At 44.5% G+C, this 23,529-nt stretch overlaps 1 protein-coding gene across 2 annotated transcripts; it reads right to left on the bottom strand.

The window, feature by feature from the left end:
- Positions 1 to 1,499: 1,499 nt before the first annotated feature.
- Positions 1,500 to 18,087, bottom strand: SDHB (succinate dehydrogenase complex iron sulfur subunit B). Of its 2 annotated transcripts, XM_087820206.1 has the most exons (9): positions 17,847 to 18,087; positions 15,933 to 16,058; positions 11,865 to 11,992; positions 9,630 to 9,715; positions 7,101 to 7,237; positions 6,433 to 6,549; positions 3,646 to 3,747; positions 2,258 to 2,380; positions 1,500 to 1,692 (listed from the first exon to the last, which is right to left on the bottom strand). In XM_087820206.1, the coding sequence occupies exons 1-9, from the start codon at positions 17,916 to 17,918 to the stop codon at positions 1,615 to 1,617; spliced, it is 969 nt and encodes a 322-aa protein (XP_087676332.1). In that variant the 5' UTR covers positions 17,919 to 18,087; the 3' UTR covers positions 1,500 to 1,614. The 2 variants fall into 2 exon arrangements, with proteins under 2 accessions (XP_087676332.1, XP_016071594.2); XM_016216108.2 differs by lacking the exon at positions 15,933 to 16,058 and having other exon boundaries at positions 17,847 to 18,084.
- Between the last annotated feature and the right edge of the window lie 5,442 nt (positions 18,088 to 23,529).

The raw sequence follows: 23,529 nt of genomic DNA, 5'->3' as shown, positions 1-23,529 counted from the left end.
TTATTTAGCCTTAAAAAGGAAGGTGTCCATGTAAGCGTGTCCAAACCTGTAGAGAATTTTTTAAAAATTTTGAGTCAAAGCGAAGATATGCCTGGAAGCAAGCTCTCAACAGATAAATGCTTCAGAGACTAACAGGAGGAAGGTAAGGAAGATAAGTTGAAGGTGGGAGAGAACAAGATGGGTATCAAATGACAGGGTAGTTCAGGTTATGTGCCCTCCAGAGGGTGGTCATGCTCTAGAAAGAGGGGTCTGAAAGGGGGCATTTCAAAGGTGTGTTAGCCTAGATGCACAGAAACTATGGTCAGGGCTTGTTTAAGGCAAAGAAAGTTACATGCCCGGGGCGTGACTACCCACCACGATCTGCCCAGTTAGGAACTAGTGATCAGATCACCCTGTGTGGTTACTTTCCATAGAGCGCCTTTTCGTCCACAAAGGGAATTCTGACACATGCTACATGAATGAACCTTGAGAATTTTATGCTAACTGAAAATAACTTGTCACAAAGAGTCAAATACTATATGATTCTAGTTATGTGAGGTAGTCAGTCACAGAAACAGAAAGTAGAATGGTGGTTGCCAGGGGCTGGGGGAGGGGAATGGGGAGTTAGTGTTTATTGGGACAGTTTCAGTTTTGCAAGATGAAGAGTTCTGGGAATGTGTGGTGGTGATGGTTGCACAACAGTTTCAATGTATTTAATGCCACTGAACTGTGCACTTAAAATGGTTAAGATGGTAAATTTTATGTTTTACAATAAAAAATGGAAAAATAGAAAGCTGCTAACAGATTGTATCGCACTGTTTTTGAAGAGTTTTATGTATGCCGCAAGTGTAATGACACAGAGGTCTGGAAGGAAATTATAAACTGTCAGCAGCGGATGTGGGACTCGGGGAGCTTGGGGGGGGTTTCTACTTTTTCCTTGACATACTTCTGCACTGTTTTTCCAGTGAGCGCTACTACTTTTGTAGTGTCAGAGCCCAGGCAGCAATGGTGGGAATTCGTGCTGCAGTGAGAGGTCTCTTGAGGCCATTTATGGGACTAACTTCAGTTCATAACTGACCTTGGTCACTGCTCCTGAAGGAAATCTCAAACTTTGCCTCAAAAGAGACTCAAGATTTGGGTTTAAATAATTCTAATACTGAAAGTAGAATCTGGGATGCTGTATAATAATAAGCTGACATTTACTGAGCACTCAGAGTAAGTCCCAGGAGGGTGAGGTAGGCAGTTATGACTCCCATTTTACAGATGGGTACACGGAGTAGCAAAAAGAAGGAACTTGCCCTAGGTTGTCCAGCTGGTGAACGGCAAAGCTGGGAACAAGCCCCAGGTTCTGCATGACATCAGCTTCATGCTTGGAGCCACTGCACCCCGCCACAGCCCATCCCCAGTGGCTCCATTCTGGAGCCATGGCCCCCTCTTCCAGGACAAGGGCTCCTCCTCCTGGTACCTTCACATTCCTCTGCAGTGAGGAAAAGGAACAGGCTTGCTTTTTTTGTTAATAAAGTAGAATAACATTTATTTCTTTCTTAACATTTTATATTATACATGCTGTGCTCATGGAAAATCAAGACCTCGAAGGAACTCCGATTAGATATAATTATGATCAGCTGAGAACAGTCAAGCTGATGCTTTCTTTTCTTTGTAGGTGGCCATCAGTTTCTTGATTTCAGCAATAGCTTTCCCTGGATTCAGCCCCTTGAAAAAAGAGAAGAGAATCAATACCAAATGACAGTGAAATGGAACGGAAGTCCATGACCCTGAGAGGAACTCCTCCCCTGGCTGGTAAGTGTCCAAGCAAAGTGAACGCAAATCAGGCCTTTTACAACCCAGGGGCTTGGGCTAAGAGCTCTCTTGGGCTCTGCTTTCAGACAGTTCTTGCTCTCTGGCAAGGGCCCTGTCTTATTTTATTCCCACTCACTGTAGGAAGACAGGTGTGGCTCACTGTAGAAGGCAAACGAGCCCAGGGCAGAGCCATTTTCTCTGAATGCTCAAAGATACCTAAGAAAGAAGGTCTTTTCTATGACTGTAGCTGGTGTCAAAATTAGCCAGACATCTCTAAAGGTTTTACACATTACCACAATCTTTAACTCATCATCAGAAACCAGCACATTCAAGCTCTCAAAGGTGCGTGGAAGCAGCCCTGGTCCCTCTCCTGCTTGAATGACCAAGTTTGCCCTCTGCCAACTGCCTCTTCATGAGCAGACGCCACTCCTGTCATCACAGTTTTGAGGCAGAGCTCAGGGTCACCAGCCCTGCATACCTTAGGACAGGTCCTTGTGCAGTTCATGATGGTGTGGCAGCGATACAGAGAGAAGGGGTCCTGCAGCTTGGCCAGGCGCTCCTCTGTGAAATCATCTCTGGAGTCGATCATCCAGCGATAGGCCTGGGAACCAGGGACTGATTAGCTGAGCCATCAACTTAACGGGCCTAGCAGCCCTCTGGTTCACCTCAAAGTTTCAAGATCGCAAAAGAAAGGGAATTCTCTCAGCTTTGACACCCTACCTCTACATTCTTTGATTCTTGCCATCTTTCAAGGCTCCCAACTCTTTTGGAACTCCTCTTGATAATGACCCCCCACAAACCTTTGAACCACAGTGCACCCGGTACCCTGGTGCTTAAGTATATGCAATCAGGCATCGTCTTCTAATTATTAAGTTGCTCATTAGCTTCCTACCCAGATTATGAATCAGTGAAGGCAGGGACTGTGTCATATGACTTTTCATCTGTCTTCACAGCACCTACTCACTGTCTTTGAGTAACTGCCCTGTCTAGAGATAATTTTTGCTTCTTTTAATTAGTGTATCCATCCAGGAAGCCTGAGACCAGCCAGCTGACTAACCTCCCCATCACCGGGCCTGCTCTGGCAGTGTTACTGGGAGGACTTCTACATTTCTGACAACTTGGGTCACTGGCTCAAGGGCCAACTATGAATGTACCTCATTATCAATCTCTTCCATGGCTGAGAATCAATACTGCCACATGGTCACACAACCACATAGCTTCTCTTTTTATGGGAAAATGAGAAACGAGAAGTTTTTGTGAGTTAAGAGTCTGTGGAAAGCACTGACCACAAATCTAAAGTCTAAACTGTCTAGAAACAAAGACACTGACTTTCTTTGCAGTGAACTATTCATACAGTGAAAGGCAATGAAAAGCAATACTACTTTCTCTTCTGAGTAACCCCTAAACCCAGTACTCAGGCTTCCATTAGCATGGAAACAATTTCCAACCCAAGAGCTGGGCAGTGGCTTCTCAACAACACTTTGCTCTCCACTGCTCGCATGTGAAAAATCCCTGTGAGAGGGAGCCATGACAGATGTGGTCTGGGGAAAGCGAGCAAGTGGGCAGGTAAGAGCCAGTGGCACAGGAAGCACATTTTAAATATCTGCAAGGCATGGTTTGCCAACCAGCATGCTACCACCCAGGGTCAGACCCTGGCCACACTGAAACAAAGGCATTTTGCAGTCAAAGCCCTGTATTTACTGAAAGCCAAGTGAAGACAATGCAATCTATGACCTATTTGGAATGGATGCAAATGAAGGAAGCCCTCGCTCCTCAGAATGTCTGGTTTCCAACAACATATTATGGGCTTGGATTTCTGAATGCTTGAGTTTCAGTTTTTCTTAAAGCAATATTGGAGAACCTTACCTGCATAAGAACTGCAGGCCCCAAATATTTGTCTCCATTCCACCAGTAGCTGGGGCAGCTGGTGCTGCAGCAGGCACAGAGGATGCACTCGTACAGCCCGTCCTGTGCAGGGAGGGAAGGCAGCACAGTCAGGAGCAGTGACTGAAGAGCCTGTCACGTCCTTAGTTGACTAAATGTGGCGTCTGGGGTCAGAGCATGAACAAAGCACCCACTTGCATGTGAGTTTTCTTGGAAAAACCCTAGGAGTGGTTTGCAGAGATTTACCAGAGTCATAAAAAAGAGCTTGTAACTGAAATGTAAACATTTGCTGGATTTCAGCCCAGAGTTAAGTTCAAGTACACTAATAACCCTTCTCTTATCTAAAGAAAAAACATGCAAAAAACCAAACCCATGAAAAACAAAACAAAACAAAAAACCTAAAACCAAAACGTATCACCTAGAATGCAGTCTAGGAGAAACTAAGAGGCCCTGGGTGTGGAGGCCTCTGGTGGTCTACACCAGCCTCTGCCAGGCTCAGCACAGGAGGTGTCAAGTTTCAATGGGAACCAACATCATTCTAAATAATAGCCAACCTGCACCGCACATCCTGTGCTTGATTGATTTTACCTCCTTTGATGATCACAATAATCCTATTACAGTCCCATTTTATAGGTAAGGAACTGAGGCTCAGAGAGGTTAGGTCGTTTGCCCAGGCTCACACAGCTGTAAGCAGCAGAGCTGGGACAGGACCTCAGGCCTGACTCTGGAAGCCCTGCTCCTTAACACCTGCCACACTGACTCCATCTGCTCAACCAGTTCCACCACATTCGACTTGCAGATTTGGGGAACAGAAACTGATTAAAAGCAGCAAAACAGAAGGACACGCTGCCATGTGAAGTGACAGCAGATGACTGATGACACAGAGTCGTAGGTCCTAACTGTAAACTTATGAGTCTTCAACAAAATCTACTTTCTGTTCAGGCAGCTGGTAAGAGTGTAAACTGGCCCCACTGGTCTAGAGAGCATAAGTTAACAGGATTAAGAGCCTTAATTATAGTCATATTCTTTAATCTACTTGTAGAAAAATCTAACAAGAAATTAGAATTTCTTAGAACTTGAAGGATAAAGATGTTTATCTAGCCTTATTTGTAATAAAAAAATTAGAAATACTCTCATTGTTCAACAGCAGTAGGAACAGCTAAAGAACACATGATGCGCACACCTGAAGTAATAGAAAGTCAAGTGTAAACCGATGCTTATGAAATCTTTTAAGAACACGGGAAGATGCTCACAATAACATAAAGGAGAAATAACATAAAGCAGACACAGAAGAATATTTATGTTTTGACCCCAGCTACAGCGAAATGAAACATAATATAAAAAGAACAAAGGTAGCTGTCAGCAGAAGTTATTTTTGGGTGGTGGAGTCATAGACTATTTAAAAATTATTTCTCTGTATGTCTCCACTTTCATTATCTACAATGAGCATGATGGCTTTTAAAAATCACGAAAAAAGTTATGTTCAGCGTATTAATTTAAGGGAGCGAAAAATGCTAAGTAAACAAATGTTTGGCATTTAAATGAGTAAATTTTGATTATCCAGAAAAGGCGCTCAGGGGAACCCTTCATTCCCTAGTAACACCACATCAAGGAGATGTTTACCAGCTACACGCCACCCGAGTATGAGAGATGACTAGTTGAGCCACAGTGGCCAGTTCCAACCTGGGCCCTGGGATGTGTCAGACTCCTCGGGAGTTAAAAATGGGGGACTGCTTTGACTAACATCACCGTGCTGACCCTCATCGTCTTCATGTCAGAGCTGGGCAGTCTTAGTAGGACTCTCCTTTTTAAATATTTTTATGGGGAAGAGAAGGGCTAAATAGTCCCCTAGACCTAAAAGGTAGAATTCACTTATTCATTCACACAAGCAATATTTATTGATAAAATAACATGTGCCAAGGCCTTGGGGTCCAGAAGTAGGACAGTCCCTACGATGTGCTCAGTCTCCTAACAGACCGAAATGTAAATAACTTCCTTAGGAATAACTTCCTTAGGCTAAGTGCTGCATGGGAGGGGCATACAAAGTAGTGACCGTCAGACAGCACAGGTCCTTGGCCCCATGCAGGCACACTGTTGGGAACCATCTTCATTCGGTCCCCTTCCCACCTCTTCCTCTCCACAAGGACACCAAGTGGGCAAGGGGTGAGTGTGCAAATCAGACGCTTCTTAGAGAAGGTAAAAGTAGTACAAGAAAAGGAGACTAAAAACTTGATAATAACTCCTTCACTTTTAAAGACTTCCTAGCCTGTACACAAGAACAGCAACTCCAAGAGAGGGAGAAGATATTCACCAGACCTGTGGTGTTAGGAAAGAACACCGAGGTTCTAGTTCCAGCTTACTCATTAACTATTCCATTCCCACCTATACAGGGTGGTGGCAGATTGCAAACAGCGTCATGTGTTTTGTTTGCCCACAAGTTAAAGTGCTACTCTGACTTAGCTGTCAACTTTTACTAGTTTCTTTAGAAAAATACAAACATCTGCCACATGGTAACAATCTGCTCCTCGTGGGTTGGGCAGGGCACAGGCACTCCAGCTCCTTGGCCTGCTCTTGGCCCTTTGTAGGTTCACATTACCCACCTGACCCTGAGAGGATAGGTATCCAACCCTTGGACAGGTGCTTTGAAGTTCCTTCCAGAATACAGTAAATGCTCTGCATCACCTCATGCTGCTGCCCCACCCCCACTCCTTCAAGATACACTTCCCGGAAAACATCTTTGCAACGAAATTCCTCAAATCAAGACAATACCAGTTTCTCTCGATCTTCTATGGACTGCAGATACTGCTGTTTGCCTTCCTGGGACTCATCCTTCTTCTTCAGATAAGGCTCAATGGACTTGTACTGAGCATAGAAGTTGCTTAGGTCCTGAGGCGAAGGGGAAGAAAAAGGTAAGGCTCCGCCATCACCGCTTAGCTTTCTCTTGACCCCATTTCCCCGCCTACTTGTAAGTCAGACTCTCTTCCTCTCGCAGGGCCATGGGCAAAGATTCAGAAGGGAGAAGTGGTCACAGTGTTAAGTGTGGTTAGCAAATCTCTGCTTCATGCCCTGGGAAACCTTCTAATCCCACGTGCCCTTGAAAACACCATCAGTGAAGGTGGTCAAGTACAGGGAGGTAGGAATGAAAGTAAAATGTGTATCAGCTGTTGCTTCTCAGTTGGTATTTTCTACATGAATTCTTTGTAGTTATGGCCAAATTCTTCATTTCTGGGACTGTTCCAATTTTATGGCCTTTATTCCCAAAAAATCTTCACCAAATGAGCTGCTGGAAGATCTTCCAAGCAGGTTTATCTTCCAGCATTCGAACTGCTTAATTAAACTCAGACAGGAAAAAAGCTGCCCGAAGGAACTAACAGCATAACCCAAACACACCTCTCCCCCTCTCCCTGCAAAAAAAAGGGGGGAATGCAGAAACTCACAGGAACAAGATCCTTTATCACATACATATGTGGAAGAGGGTAGATTTTTGAGACTTTGTTGAGGTTGGTGTCAATCCTTCGGGTGCAAGCTAGAGTGTTGCCTCCATTGATGTTCATTGCACAAGAGCCACAGATACCTGTGAGACAAAATACGTTTAATGCTTCCTTACCCAGATTCAGCTTCCAATTCTCTCCTCTGCACTGTCACCAGTTATTCCACCACTGGGAGCAGTACTGACAGGCAACAGACCTCCGGCAGAGGTGCCTGTTGCCTTTTCCCCTTTTCCTCCCCTTATCTAGTATGTAGATCTAATGGCTGTGTTTCCAAAAACATTTTGTGACCATGAGGCAACCTTGAGGTTGGTTGGCACTGGAGAAGGAGAGAACGAGTCTGGGATCCAGCTGGCACCACAAGTTCCCGACAGCAGTCCTAGCTCCAAGCTTCACGTATTTTGAAAGAAAAAGCATTGTGTTTTTTTGAAGGCACCATCTCTGGCCATATGCCTGATCTCCTCTGATCTCCAAAGCCACTGTTAGTTGAACTCAAACTCTAACAGATGCAGTACCCCAAAACAAATCAATGTTGTCTTGGTCATCTTAAGGCTGAGGCCTGGATACAGATTTTCCAGAGGAAGCTCTAATTCAATTGTCTCCACAAGACAAGCATCAGTGGTTGCCCCGGGGATATGAAACTCACAAAAGCTGCCTGAGCACTGACTTTCCAAGAAGAACTAATGTGAAACCAAAGCAAAGCAAACCAAGCAAAAATAAAGTGCTAACCAAGGGGCCCTGAAATGAGAATTTTCTCAGTCTAGACTCACTTCCCATATATGGAAATTTACTAGGTATTTCAGAGTTTTAAAAAGACCATGAAATTTAAACCCCTGGCACCACTTCTCTGGAGCTGTATTTTGATCATCAGGCCAGAGAAACGGGATTACTCATGAAACTTGCACTGGGTTATCACTTTCATATGACTACTCTCCCTCTCTGTAAACCTTAGTAAGAGCATAAGAGAACACACAGATCTTTTTGACTCCTAAAATCTTAAGCAAATACTCCTCAAGAGATTGAATATTATCAATATATTTTTGTATGCCTGCCATTCAACTGGAGCAGTATGTTTTTATAAAAATGGTATATAATTTAAAAAATAAATCCAATGAATCTTCTCTCAAAAAGGCTATCCTGGAAATTCTCTTAACAAACAATAAGGGAGTAAAAAGAAGTGGCAATTGATATTATTCTGCCCCATATATTTTAGTCCAAATGGGCTACACCTTATATTCTTGGCTCTGAAAGTCTTACGGGGAAAGGTTACTGAAAAGCATCTCTATTTCCTGTGTTTTAAGGATTTATGGGGAAGGTTGGTGTTTAATTACAGCAGAATGTTCCCTGAACAGCAGGACTCAGCCAAACTATCATAATATCTGTCAGCATTTGCTACATTAAATCCAATCCTGCAAGATTAGCTGAATCAAAACAGATGTCTTAGAAATAGGACTTTAAATGCTTGAAATGCACAACCGAACAAACAAAAAGTGATGGGCCAATATTTATAGTGACTTTTCCTTTTTGGAAGGTTATTTTAGGAAGAAAGTTCAATCCCAGCCCTTGGTCTTGGCCCAGGCTACACTGTTTTGGTTCTATCCTGGGTTCTCCAAGCCCAGACTTCTGTACTGCCTGAAACTGCAGTTCTGGAATCTGACAACTCTGGCAGACTCCTGGCTTCCCAACTCACTAGCTATGAGTCTTTTTGGGAGTCCCTAACCTCCCTGGGCCTCAGCTTCTTCATATGTACACTGAGTGTAAATAATAACAGCACCTGTCTATCTCACGTGAAATGCATAGAATGGAGCCTGGCACACACTGTGCTCCAAGGCCATCAGGACCAGCCAGCCTTCACAGCACGTCCGTGTGATTTTTGCCACATCTGAGTACCACTTGAATGATTACTTAGGTGTTTCCTTTAAATCAAATAATTTTTACTTAAATTCATATTAAGCAACCACTTATATCACTGCTATACCGTCAACAGTAATTACATTTTTCTAATATGTAAATAAATACAAAGCTATTAGCCTGCATGAGGTGGGACAGGCTGTTCCCACCCAGAACATTTCTACCAAGCACCTATTCTGCACATGTAATGCTGGGAGCTGGAGGGGCACTCATGCCTCCCTGTTGGACAAATGTTAAGTGTGCATAAGCACCAGCTACACACTCTCCACTATCCCACTAATACGTGAGCTCAGCAGAGCAGAGGCGGCCAGCAGCTCTCAGGACCACCAGATGCAGCTACACATGACAGAAAGCTCCTGAAGGGAAGCAAACTCAGAAACCAGAACTTGTACCACAGTTAAAATTTTTGACACATTTACCCAAGAAAAGGAAGTGCAATATACAGCAAGGTCAGCTGGCAGAGCCCTGCAGCTGTTCTCTAGGTATTTCTGTCAGTTCTGGCGAGCCCAGGCCTCTTTTGGGAACCAACATAAGTGTCTGGAACCTCACAGGGAAGAAAGTGCTTACCTTCTCTGCAAGATCTTCGGAAGGTCAAGGTAGAATCCATTTCATTCTTAATCTTGATTAAAGCATCCAGCACCATAGGGCCACATCTGACCAAAATCAAAACAAGAACAAAAGAACCCAGTTGTATTTATGTGAAGTTGAGTCTCTACACTTTTATCATAATATGACGAGACATCTGCCTATATTAGCTGCTTTTATTATCCATTTGGCCCTCTCAGGGCACATTCTGAATCTCCCCCACCCCCGAGGTTTATTTTTGTGCATTCTTACACATTTTGAGTACTGCAGAGTTCTATTTTGGTGATCACACTGAATATACATTTCTAGGAAATGGAAAGCTAAAGAAGTAGAAAAGTATTTAGATTAGAAAACAACTTCCACATACTGGCAGTTTTTGTTTTTTCTTCTAAAGCTCCCTGCAAAGCTTCCCCAGTTTACTTCACATTAAAACTTTAGAATCCAAACAATAAGTAGCTTTAAGTGGTTTGTTAATAATAATGCACAACCATAACAGAAACATGGTACAGAGAATAAAAGAAGAGAAATCACCCACAGTCCCCTAATCCAAAGCCGCGAGTGCTGCCTGCATAGGGGGAAGTGATAAGGTGTGAGGGCAGCAGCCATGGCCTTGGAACCCAGAGGGCAGGCCTGGCATCCGACAGCCTGGTCTGAATCCTGCCTTGGACACTTACTAGGTTACCGGCAAATCACTTAATCAGCTTCCCAACTATAAAGCACAGCGAGCAACACCTATATCTCACAGGACTGTTGCCGGTGAATGAACACACGAGGAAACGAAACAATGAGAGCATTGACTGCCACATGCATTTAGTTTAACAATGAATCCTCATGTAGAGACTGCGATTCTATGAAAATGGCTTCCTATCTCTGAGCCTCAGTTTTTTAAATCTGTAAAACGGAGTTAATACTGTATCACAAGATTATAATGAAGATGAAATAAAAACATGTAATTTTTGTGTTGAGTACACAGAAGTGCTCAACAAATCTTATTTCCTGGTTGCCACCCAATTCCTCTCAGTATTTTTCTATGCATGGGATTTAAAAAATATGCCCCCTCCCTAAATATCCTTTAGCATTGTCTGTATTTCTTTTTCCACAGTTTTATAGAGATAAAATTGACAAATAATGCTATGTCAATTTAAGGTGTCCACCGTGATAGTTTGATATATGCATGTACTGTGAAATGATCAGTGCAATAAGGTTAGTTAACACATTTTCATCAGCAACATGCACACACTCTTTCCACTGTACCTTTGCCAACACTTGGAAATGGAACCTTTAAAAACCTCTGCTATTCTCTGCATGAAGGTATTATTATGATCGGTGTTTGGAGAGCTCTGAATACTAACTACAATGGTTGGAGTATTTGTCATAAATACATTAATTTTTCTTCACTCACCAATTATTCATTGCAAGTCTTCTCTGTGCCAGGTTCCGTTCTAGGTGCTAGAGATACACCAGAGAACAAAACAGATGAAAATTCCTGCCCCATGGAGGGTTCATTCTAGTGGACTAACTCTAGTGGACTCAGACTGTGCATGTTCTTTGACTCTGTCTACTGAGGTTCTGGAAATTTTTTTTTTTAAAGATCTGAGCTTATCATCTTATAAAGGAAAAACTCTTCCACTTCTCTCTATTATTACTCACTCTTCACTTCTGGTCACCAAACAAATGGGTGTTTTTCCCATATTAAGCAATTCTGCAATACCAGCTGGGTGTCCCACCATGTCACTCAATATCACCATTCCAGCCAGGTTTATGGTGTTTATCATTATTATATAATATATAGGTCCAGGTACATAAAATTAACATGAGAATATTCAGTATCCTAAAATTGATAATGTGTTAAATGGCTTCAAATACTATGCATAAAGCCAACTCTACCATGATCCCTAGAAACTAGTCATACTTTGATTTGGGGGAAGAAAAAGAATTTTACAAAAGGTTTTCTTCTTGGTATTGTCTTTTTGAATTAGGCGCCTACCTCATTTTTGTTTTATTTATTTATTTAGTTCTTTTTTTTGTTTTTGTTTTTCTATGTTTTGTCTTTTTGATTCTTTTTTTCCCTTCCCATTCTTGTTTTAAAAAGAGATGATAAATTCCAAAGCCACTGGATGATCTTAGTTTAAACCTTAGTGTGAAAAGCATGTCCCTGAATCAGATGACGGGCTCACCTGCATTTATCAAATACCCAGCTTTCACAGAGATACTCACTTATTCAAATCAACTTCATAAGTCTGCATATGAGGTTTATCTCCAGTTTTGTCTGGATCCCATCGGTAGATTGCAAATTTCTTGATTCGGGGAGCTGTAGCTGCAGCTGTTTGGGCCCCTCGGCAGACCTAAAGTTTAAAAAGTTCACAAGAAGGAAAAAAAATTATTTAAAATGCAAGATAAATCCTTCTACTTAGCTGCACTATAAACTGCAATACTGGATACAAACCCATGCATTGTTGACACAGTCTTCTTGGGAAAGGCAGCCATTCAATATTCAACGAATACTAAGCATCTATCTCATATGCCAGACATGCCAATTCATACTCATTTTTAAAACCACTATTTATTATTGCCAGGTACTGTATTAAATGTTTTATATGAAGTGTTCCACTGAATCTGCATTTTAAAGATGAGAAAAACAAGGCTCAGAGATCAAGTTATGGGCCCAAGATTACAGAGCTGAGGAGTAGAGCCAGAACTGAAATCCAGGTCTGTTTGACTCCAGAACCCATGTTCCCAAACACTGTATTTCCGTCTCTTCTGGTGCTGTCTTCTCTTTATGTCCTAAACTCCTCAAGGGCATGTGTATTAGTGTTCTCCAGAGAAACAGAACCAATGGTGTGTACATATATATACACACACACATATACATATACATGGATGCACACATACAGATATAAAAAATAGGTTTATAACAAGGAATTGGTTCACATAATTATGGAGGCAACAAGTCCTAAGATCTTTAGTTGGCAAGTTGGAGACCTAGGAGAGCCAATGATGTAAATCCAGTCCAAGCCTACAGGCCTGTGAACCAGGAGAGTGGATGATACAGTTCTAGTCCAAAGGCCAGCAGGCTTAAGGCCCAAGAAGAGTTGAAGTTTCAGTTTGAGTCCAAAAACAGGAAAAACCCCGATGTCACAGTTTGACAGCAGTCAGACAGGAGGAATTCCCTCTTATTTGAAGAAATAAGAGGGAATTTGTTCTAGTTAGCCCTTCAAGTGATTGGATAAGGGTCACCCACATTAGGGCAGGCAATCTGAATTACTGTTTTTCGATGTAAATGTTAAACTCATCTAGAAACACTCTCACAGGAACACCCAGAATAATTTCGACCAACTAACTGGGCACCCCTATTTTTTATAACTATATATATGCACACATGTATATGTATATGTGTGTGTATATATATATATATATATGTACACATCATTGGCTCAGTCAAGTTGACACATAAAATGAACTGTCACAGCATGGGACAGGTTATGTTTTATATCTCCCAGCGTGCGTGGTCCAGGCCTTTCCATATAGCAGCTCAATCCATGGTTAGGAAAAATTGAAGAGCAAAAATTGACCGTTATACTAATGTAAAAATGTGGTTTATTTTAAATGGACCTTAAAAGGCTGAATAGTGCAACCTATATCAAGCCATTAAAAATAAAACAAGAACACCCCTAAGTCAACTGCTAAGCCGCCCCCATCCCATAGTTCTTGTGGCACTTTTCCATTTAGGCAGAGACCACATCAAGTCCTCTAAGCTTCTCCTATGGTGATGGAGGAGGGGGATCCTATCAGTCCAAATAGCAATTATAAGTCGAACCCTCAATTTTTATATAGAAAAATTCAGACTATATTCCAGGCTAATTCTCTTATAAACTGTTAAGAAAAGTAAAAACTCTGAATGTTAACTGAGTAATTACAAGAAAGTAATGTGTTTGTTACTTGCTGGTGAAAAGTGCCCCACTTTTTTTAAGTGAAGCTGAAAATATAAACATCAGCTCTCAGTATGAAAGAAAATGAATGAAGGAAATGAAAGTGAAGATGAAACCTCTATTTTACCTTATTACCAAGCTGGCTAAGATCATTAATAAAAGGAAAGTCGTTTTTACAAATGAACATTTCCATGAGGGACTCCATTTTGTAGCCTGACAGGAGCATTTGGCTAGTGCCACCTTGTGGTATTTAAGAGGAAGTGAAAAGAAAAGATTCCTGAAGCTAGCTCCAGCAGCCTTTTGCTTGCTTAGCGCCCCCTTTTTGTTTTGGTGAGATTTAATGAAGCATAATTCATTACATACAGTCCTGCGCCACTTTATGATGGAGTACATTCTGAGAAATGCATTGTTAGGCAAAAATGCATCTTTGTGTGAACATCAGAGGCACTTATGCAAACCTAAATGGTACAGTCCACTACACACCTGGGGTGTATGTTACAGCTTATTGCTCCTAGGCTACAGACCTGTACAGCATGTTACTGTGCTGAATACTGCAGGCAATATAACAATGGTATTTGTGTACCTAAACATCTCTAAACAGGAAAAGGTACAGTAAAAAATGGTATAAAAGATAAAAAATGGTATACCTGTATAGGGCACTGACTATGAATGGAGCCTACAGGACTGGAAGTTGCCCTGGGAAGTGAGTGAGTTTGAAGGCCTAGAACACTACTATAGACTTTAAAAACACTGTCCCACAAGCCTTCTCCCAGCTTCCTTTTGACAGGGTCAGAGATAGAACACAGAGCTGTCAACGCTGCTCCATGAACAGGGATGTGGGCTGGACTGACTGGAAATATTGAGGAGAAACTGGCTGGGTGAGACATAGATCACCGTAACAGTGACTGTCGGGAGGGAGTGAAAGGTGGCCTGAGGATCAGCAGGAATGAGAAATCAAGACAGAAGGATAAGGAACATAGGGACTGCCATGGCTGAGGGTTTGGCTATTGCCTGTGGGAGCCGTGGTCAGATTAAGGTATGTTCAGAAAAAAAGAGGGTGTTTAACATGGAGAGTGTAGAACTGGGGGCTCACTATTTTGACTTGGGAAATTTGTTTCTAGTTCCATTGGCCCTATCTGGCATAAAAGGCTCTCTCTGGTATTGGGCTGATAGAAGAAATAAAACTTATCTATGCTTTACACCATTACAACCTGACAATGTTTCCAAAGTCCAGGGACACGCTGGTACCACATGACCACAGAAAACTTTTACTAAAGTGGCAGTGGCACTGAATACTTGTTAGGGTAGCTCCTGGGGACCTGTCTCCTTGTACAGGACCTTAGGTCCTCAATCAAGAATTTACAGCAGTGTTCTCTGAAGCCCATCAGCCAGGCCTGGGAGGCTGTAGAGCCCTCTGACTATGTAGCGCTGGGGGGGGGAGGGGGGGTGCTGCTCCTCTGTGCTGAAACAGGTCAGTGGCTGATGGACTGGGGAGTAATCTGTGCACTCAGGATTGTGGTGCTGTGAGTGGGAGGGAATTTTTGCCAAGCCCCAAACATACTACTCCTGTCAGAGAAAAAAATCCTCCATGAACCACACATCCTTCATTTCTTACAAGAAATTCAGCTCCATTATAATCTCATGGGACCACTGTCATATATGCTCTCTGTCACTGACTGAAATGTTATGTGAGCACATGACTAATTTGATGAGTTTTGGTAAAGTGGAATAACTACTACCACAGTTGTGACAGAACATTTCCACCCAGAAAGTCCTCTAGGTTCCTTTACAATCAGTGCCTTTCCTTTCCCCTTGCAAGTCATCTGCTTTTTATCGCTATAGATTTATACAAAATTTTCATATAAATGTGATCAGAGAGTACATCTGCGTCTAGCTTCTTTCACTTAACATAATGCTTCTGAGGTTCATTCACGTTGTTGGGTATATCCAGTCTGTTGCTTTAATGAAAGTAAAATTTTCATTTTGAAATAATTGTAGAATCACATGAATTTATAAGAAATAATGCTGAGATCCCACATACCCTTTACTCAGTTTCCCCCGATGGTAACATTGTACAAAGCTATAGTACAATATCACAACCAGAATATTGACACTGATACAGTCAAGACACAGAACATTTCCATCACCACAAAGATCCCTAGTGTTGCTTTTACAGCTACACCCACGCCCCTCATGCCTCCTACCCTTACTCTTGAACCCTAGCAATCATCTAGTATGCAACTTTTTGGGATTAGTTTTTCATTCAGCTTAATCCTCTGGAAATTCAGCCAATCTGTTGTGTGCCTCAATAGTTGTTTCATTTTATTACTGAGTAGTGTTCCACAGTATGACGAACCACAGTTTGTTTAGTCACCCATCCACTGAAGGACATCTTGACTGTCTCTAGTTTTTGTCTGTCATGAATAAAGCTGTAATGAACACTTTTGAATAGGTTTCTGTGTGAACATAAGTCTCTATTTCTCTGGAACAAATGCCCAGGAATGTAATTGTAGGGCTATATGGTAGTTGCATGTTTAGTTTTTTAAGAAACTGCCAAACTGTTTCCAGAGTGGGTGGTCATTGTGCTGAGGTAGGTGCAAGGAGGAGAGGGACAACTGGGAGAACTGTGGGGTTCAGTGGTGAAGACTAATTCATAAAAGGAATTCAGATGAGAAATCCTATTATGTCCTGGAGTCCTAGGAACCTGAATACTACCCACAGGTAACACACCAAGCTCATTACTGAATTCTTTTGCAGTGGCTTTTGTGGATATGAATGCACATTCCTACATGGGGGTGGGGGTAGGGACTCTTCTATTTTTCTGCCCTCAGGAGGCCCTACAATGGCCTCACCCGGAATTACAACACTGACCTGTGAAACTAGCCTTCTCTACAATTCGTTCTTGGAAGAGGGACCTGAGCTTTAGAACTCACTCTCATTGGTGGGGCTCTCACAACTTAACTGCTTGCACAACAACCATAAAAGGAACTGGTAAACAAGGTCATTACCTATAATCACTTTAATGCTCTGAAGACACCAGCTTGAGGCTCTGGTAGGCAGTCCTCTTCCCCTATTTCCCCTTGTTGGAAAGACTATAAAATGAACTCATCCAAGTTCACATACAGCTTATTGAAAAGAGCCGGCATTATGAAGACAAGGCCATATACACTGTATTATGCGGCCAGAGCAGGTACTTAAAAATGAGAGCTCTTCTCATTAAAGTGCAAGAAAGGCAGAGGAACTAATACTTTCCCTACACCTACCACGTGCCCAGATTTGTGCTAGGAGTTTCTCACATATTACGTTAAAAAACAACAACAACTGGGTTTAGATCTGGGCTCTACCACAGTTCTGGGCCATGATATTTCGAGCAAGTAAAAAAAATTTTCTCTGTGAAGCCCTCCGTTTTCACATCACTCTAAGGGGGGTGAGAATTCCTGCTCGCCCACCTTGCTGAGGTGGTTGAGGAGCCCAGAGGAGGGAGCAGACTTGAAAAGGACTAGCAAACTCTTAGTCCCTTATGCATGCAATGGCAGTCCCCCCTCCCCTTCTAAATACCCCCATTTAGAATGCAGACCAGAAAGAAGGATGCAACCTATGGCTGCACACTGAACAAAATACGTGAGAGCAGTGCCAAGCTCTGTGCCTGTGTGAGACCCATGCCCAAACCTCGTGAGGCTGGTAGTGTCACACGCCCTTTACAGACGGGGACACTGAGAGGATGACGCTGCTGGAAGGACCCGACTCTTTCCCGCAGGCCCCAGCAGCAAGGGGTTCGGATCCTTCACGGGGCTGGCCTTCCCTCTTGTTTCTCCCTTGCCCTGCTCGGTCCCCGAGGAGTCACTTGCCCTTTCCCGACCGACCCCGGTCCAGTCCCTCGTTCCCGAGCCCTGAACCTCGCATCCTGAAGACGTGCCCTCGCGTCTGCTTCCGACCCCGCCTCACACGCCCGCAGACGCGACAGTTCGGTGACAGAAAAAGGGCTTGGAGACCAAACGTTTGGAATCGAGGTCTGCTCCCACCAGCCCCTCACTTGCCACGGACCTTGGGCAATTCAAGTCTCTCTCTCTGAATTTTTCTGTTTTCCTTATTTTCCTAAACTTCGTCTTCGCCCGCGACGCCTCACGGGCTGCGACAAGGTGCAGGAGCGGTCCCGCCGGCTCCCTGAGGCCGAGCCCCGTGCTCCCTCATCCGCCTCCGCGGCCCCCTCGCCCGCAGGCCGCCTCCGTGCCCTTCGCGCCCGCCCTCTCCCCGCGACCCCGGAGCTCACCTGCAGGCAGGCTCCGCCGAGGGCTGTGGCCGGGAACCGGCGCCTCAAGGACACTCTGGCCACCGCCGCCATCTTAGCTTCTGACGGCGAGCGCCACCCCTCAGCCCCGAGGTCGCCCTCCGCCGGCGTCCCGCTGAGCACCGCGGCGCCGAGCCAAAGTCCACCCGCGATCCGCTAGCCTCTAGGAGCGACGGAGACGGAGGCGGCTTCCGGTTTCCCGGGTGGGAGGAGGAAAGGCGGAGAAAGCCCACGCGAGCGTGCGCAGTGGCGGAGGGCCCGGCGCATGCCCACTTGGCCTCCCGCGTTTCTAAGGTGACCTTCCCAGAAGGGGGCGGGGCCAGGGGAGAGGGCGGCAGAGGGGTGGGGCTAAGATCCTAAGGGGCGGGGCCGTCCGGTCCGAGCCCTGCCCCGATTTTAAGCCCTCTCTTTCTGAAAATTCGTCGGCCTTGTCGCTCATCTCTGTCGCTTAGTGGCTTTAGTCAGACACTGTCAGACACAGCACGGTTTGCCCGAGACTGTCCAGGTTTCAGCACCGAGAGTCCCGAGATACCCCTCATTCCCAGATGAGCTAGGAGGGCTGGGGAACGAACCCAGGGGATTTCAAAGATGACAGACAAAGGTGTCATTCATTCATTCAACAATAGGTATGGGACATTGCTATGTGCGGGGTGCTGGGATGCTACAGTGACCGCCCTCACTGGATTTACTGATAGGCAAGTTACCAATCACACTGCGCTAAGCTCCGCTCTGTGAGGCAGGGGTAGGAAGGGAACCCAGCCCCTGGTGGCTTAGTTAGCCCTTTAGCGTCAGAAACCGTTTCTTGAACGCTTACTGTATGTAAAACATTACGATCCATCATCTTACTCAATCCCACAACAGTCTGGTGAGAGTCTCCATCTCTGCGGCTTTTTTCAAGCCCGTCTATGGGTTTTGGTGGAGCTTGCCTCACTCTTCCGCTTGATTCCCTTGGGCAGGGTGTGGCCTCAGTCCCCCAAGTCCCTTGGTCTCTTCGGTGTCCTCGGGCATTTATGTAGGTAGTTAACTTTACAGGTACCTGTGTTTCCCAAGAATGATGTTTTTCCTTCTCTGTCCACTGACATATGTTACATGTCCTATGTTACATTCTTTGGTTTCCACACTCACTGCTCATTTAGATGCTACTGGAGAAATTAAAATAGCCAGACAAATTGGTTGGATGGGGTTTAAGTTTCTGAGGTCTTGGGCTGGAATCTGGCTACATTGCCATGGGGCCTCATGAAGGAGGTGTGTAGGAGGCCATGAGAAATAGCCTGGTGCCCTGGGTCTAACCTTGAATCTTCCCCTCAAAGCTGGTCCCTCTTGGACAAGTCCCTCCCCCTGTAGTTACCTTGTCTGTATCAGCTGATTTAAGATTCTGTGATTCACATGGCTGCCTTGGGGGTGTGGACTGGTCACAGGGCTGAGGTCATCTTGACTTTTCACTGGGGCTGACCCAGCATTGGAATGGGGCTCCTCTGAGTCTTCGCCAAGGGGCCTCTTGGACACCCAAATTGGCGGAAATCATGGGAACACTGTCACTTTCCCTCTACCTTCTCCTGGCTGAATTGTCTTCTGAGATGAACGAAGACTGTCTTCTTTCTCCAAGGGACATGCTTCTGGAGAATTGGTCCTCTTGGCATTTTCAGGGTTCTTTCATCCCAAAGTCAGATGCCACTCCTGGATAAGTGACTACCCTTTATCTTTGCCTAGGTCACCTTGGAAAAAAACAGTCTGAGGCCAGCAGAATTGAGACCTTGATTTATGATGGGCTCTTGGTGCCAATGGGCCCACACACCCTCCAGTCACATCATTCCTGGGCTTCATGGGGATTTGGGAAGCTCAAAGTTCTGGAGGAATAAATTCCTGGGCGGCTGTACCTCCGCCCTGAACTTTGGGATTCCAGGAAGGCACAGCTGCAGAAGGACTTAGAGGTTTTCACGGCCTGCTCCTGACATATCTTCCCAAAGTGTCCTCGTGATAAGACCCAAAGTTTTTTGTTTGTTTGTTTCCACTTGTCTAGCAAATGAAGTATTGCTTTTCACCAGTCTGCTAGATGCTTTAAGTTTATGCTGAACCTCATCATTTGCAAATGTGTTTATATAAACTGTCTACTTTAGTCCTTGTAACAACCCTTTTGGGTTGGAAAAACTGTTTTCATTTTACAGACTTTCTTAGTCTTTGATAATGAGAAAGCTGAGCAATCTTGGGCAGGAATTTTGCTTTAGGAGCTTTTTCTTCCCTAACAGGCCTGGGAATCAAGTCCAGAATTAAAAATTAAAACCAAAAAGCATTGCCGTTTATACAATCAACTATATTTCTAGTGTCTTGTGATTTAGGGCAACACAGCTGGATTCCCTGCAGCCAGAGGGCTAAGGAGGGCTGGGTTTAGGGGGGAAATATCAGATGATTTTATTGCCTGGGTGATTTATTTGCCTCTGAGAAAAATCCACCTCACTCCAATTAACCCTGCTGGTGGGACTCAGGGGTCTTTCCATCCAAAATTCAGGATTTCATTTGCCTTTGACCAATGAACTCACTGTTGCTTTCTGTTCCATCTCTCTGGCTGACCTTTTCCTTGGTCTAGCTGTCTTCTGAGCAGCTCCACCTGGGTGTCCCAACGGCCTCGGAAACTCAACCTGCCTCCTACTGTACTTATCACCTAGGGACTTCTTAGCTTGCCTCTTGTTGGCACCGCCATCTATCTGGTGTTGAACCAGAAACCCAGTGTGGTCCTTGACTTGTCCCCTGCCACATCCAATCAACCACCAATTACCAGCATAGCCTCCAAGGTTTCCAGGACTGGCCCACCCACTGGCCCTTCCAGTCTCATCTTTTCTTGTGATGAAACCTGTTCTGTTTTCCCCCTTGTCCCTCACCTCCATGTCTTGGCTCATTCCCACGTGTAGGATCGGGCGTGCCCTTTCCTCCCTTTCCACAGGGCCAATTCCTCATCATTTGGAATTCAGCTCCAGTTTTCTCTTCCCTAAGAAATCACCCCTTTGCCCCCCTCACCCATACATCCTCTGCATCTGCCATCAATGTGCATACCCCTGGTTTAACAATTATCCATTTATATGTCAGTCTTCCCAGACTGTGGCATTTTAAGGGCATGGCCCATTCACTTTATTTTCTTCATAGAACTTATTGCTATCTGCAAGTTTACTTTTAGTTCCTTATGAATATATTCTTTTGTCTGAATCTCCCACACCCGAGGTCAAGAACTATGTCTGTCTTGTTTACTGTTGTGTTCCCAGAGCCTGACACACAGCAGGTGACCAATAAATGCTCAATGAATGAACAAACTCATGTTCGTTTCCAAAGGTGGCTTGGGACTTAGTACATAGTAGCTATGCATTGATGTTTGTTGGTTGAATGAAGGAATAAATAACAACAGAGGATGCGCTGTCCCTGTTCCTTGTAAAAGGTGAAAGGAGAGACTTGGGAGTGTTTGGTTAGGGGAGCAGGGAGCCCAGTGGAGATTCGTGCAACTTTAATATATGGGTCAGGACTAGTGCAAGGAGAGTGCACAAAATTTAAGAGTGTCTAAAAACTTGGTCATTAAGATAAGTAATATTTTAATGCAATATTTAAAAAAAAGTAAAAATGGCTTTGGCCAGTATGGCTTAGTTGGTTGAGCTTCGTCCCATGCACTGAGAGGTTGACGGGTCAGTTCCCGGTCAGGGCACATGCCCGGGTTTCGGGCTCCATCCCCAGTAGGGGGCGTGCAGGAGGGAGCCGACCCATGCTTTTCTCTCTCATCAATGTTTATTTCTCTTTCTCCCTCTCCCTCTAAAATCAATAAAAACATATTTTTAAAAAAGAAGTAAAAATACAAAAATTCATGATGAATAAAAATGCCAAAATTTTAAGTAAAGACTGTTCTCCAAGAAAAACCAGAGAACAGTCAGTCACGGGAACTTGGAGCAATCACCTGGTTCCGTTTTGCCCTGGTAAAGGCACTTGGGGGTCATCTTTGCTATTATTGTTCAAGATGCTGGTGACAGTGATGACGGGGCTGCTGCTGTTGCTGCTCACAGCTGCCACCTTCGGAGGACTTAGTGCCTACCGGGCCCTCCAAAGAGACTTTGGGTACATCTTCCCTCTTTAATTATTACAACCCCCACAACGTAGGGATTTATATTTGAGGCAACTGAGACTCAGGAGGGTCACAACTCCCCCTAAGCAAGTCACATAGCTAGGAGGTCAGCATCTTCAGTTAGGGACACCGCTGCGCTGTGGCACGTGCCCAAGTTAATGGGAACACAGTGGTTGCAGTCACTCGGCTCCACCTGCAGAGGGTGCCTGCGCCCCACGGAACTGCCAGGGCTCCCTAAGATCCCTTTCCAACCTGCCCTTAGAACCCTCTTCCCTCTAAACCCCTCCATATAATTAGACTTCTCAAAATATTCTCTCTGGGTGGGACAGGGACAATCATACGCTCCAGGCTTCTCCAATTTCACGAGCAGACTCTGTGGAACTCCCGGAGCAAAAGTCACGAGCCACCCCCACTCCAGATGGGGCTGCGTTTCACGCAGCTGAGGTCAGCTCAGCTGCTGGGACTTAGCAAGCGGCCCAAGGCCTTCTGGGGACTGTCACGTTGCTGGCCCCTATAGCAACACACACACACGCACACACACACGCTCACACGCTCACACACTAGAGCTCACCCACCCTGCTGACCTCTGTGTCACTCCCATCTGCTTGCCACACCAGCAGCATGCTGTCAAAGCAGCTGTGAATTTGGTCCTCTGGGTGTGTGTGAGTGCGCTTTGGAAACACAGTCCGTCATAAAACTCCCTTTAGGGCTGAACCTGAATTTTGAGCACCCCTTTCTATCAGAGACAGAACCACCCAGAAAAGGAATAGTGCTAAATATTCATCTGTAGCAGTGTAATCTCCGCTCACAGGCAAAAAACAAGTCAGAGGGATGCAGAACGTTAAAAAGCAAGTCAACCTTCTAGTGGGGCAGGGGGGTGGAGTGGTTGAGTGTGCGGGCCTTTGGGAGTTCAAGTCCTATTTTACCAGTCATTTACTGTGTGACCTTGAGCAAATTACTTAACCTCTCTGTGCATTAGTTTCCTGTTGGCTAAAGTACAGAGAAAGAATCATAGTCGCCCTAGCTGGTCTGGCTCAGTGGTTAGAGCGCCGGCCCACGGACTGAAGGGTCCTGGGTTTGATTCTGGTCAAGGGCATGTACCTCGGCTGCAGGTTTGTGCGGGAGGCAACCAATCCATGTGTCTCTCTCCCATCGATGTTTCTCTCTCTCTCTCTTCCCCTTCCACTCTCTCTGAAAAGCAATGGAAAAAATATCCTCGGGTGATGATTAAAAGCAAAAATCATAGTCACCTCACAGGGAGGAGTAAATGAATTAGTAGCTGTGAGGAGCTATCAATCTTAAACTGGTGGTAGGAAGCCCAGCTGGAGGTAGAAAGGTTAAAAGAAGTGTGAATTATTAGGGGGAAGAGATGATCCTAATCAGGATGGGGCGACTTCAGCAAAAAATAAGATGCCAAGGGTTTTAGGCAGCTTTAAGCAATTATTTAAAAGTACATATGTAATTAAATTCCTGCTATGTAAAAATTTCAAGCAACATAGATAAAGTTTTAAATCCCTTCAGTCACACTTCTTGTCTCAGGAGTGATTATTATTGTCAGTTTCAAGGGCT

The sequence above is a fragment of the Miniopterus natalensis genome, chromosome 9 (genome assembly GCF_054644295.1).
Source record: "Miniopterus natalensis isolate mMinNat1 chromosome 9, mMinNat1.hap1, whole genome shotgun sequence".
NCBI classification, from domain to species: Eukaryota; Metazoa; Chordata; class Mammalia; order Chiroptera; family Miniopteridae; genus Miniopterus; species Miniopterus natalensis.
The sequence above is the reverse complement of the archived record's forward strand: the minus strand, read 5'-3'. Positions and strand labels throughout refer to the sequence as shown.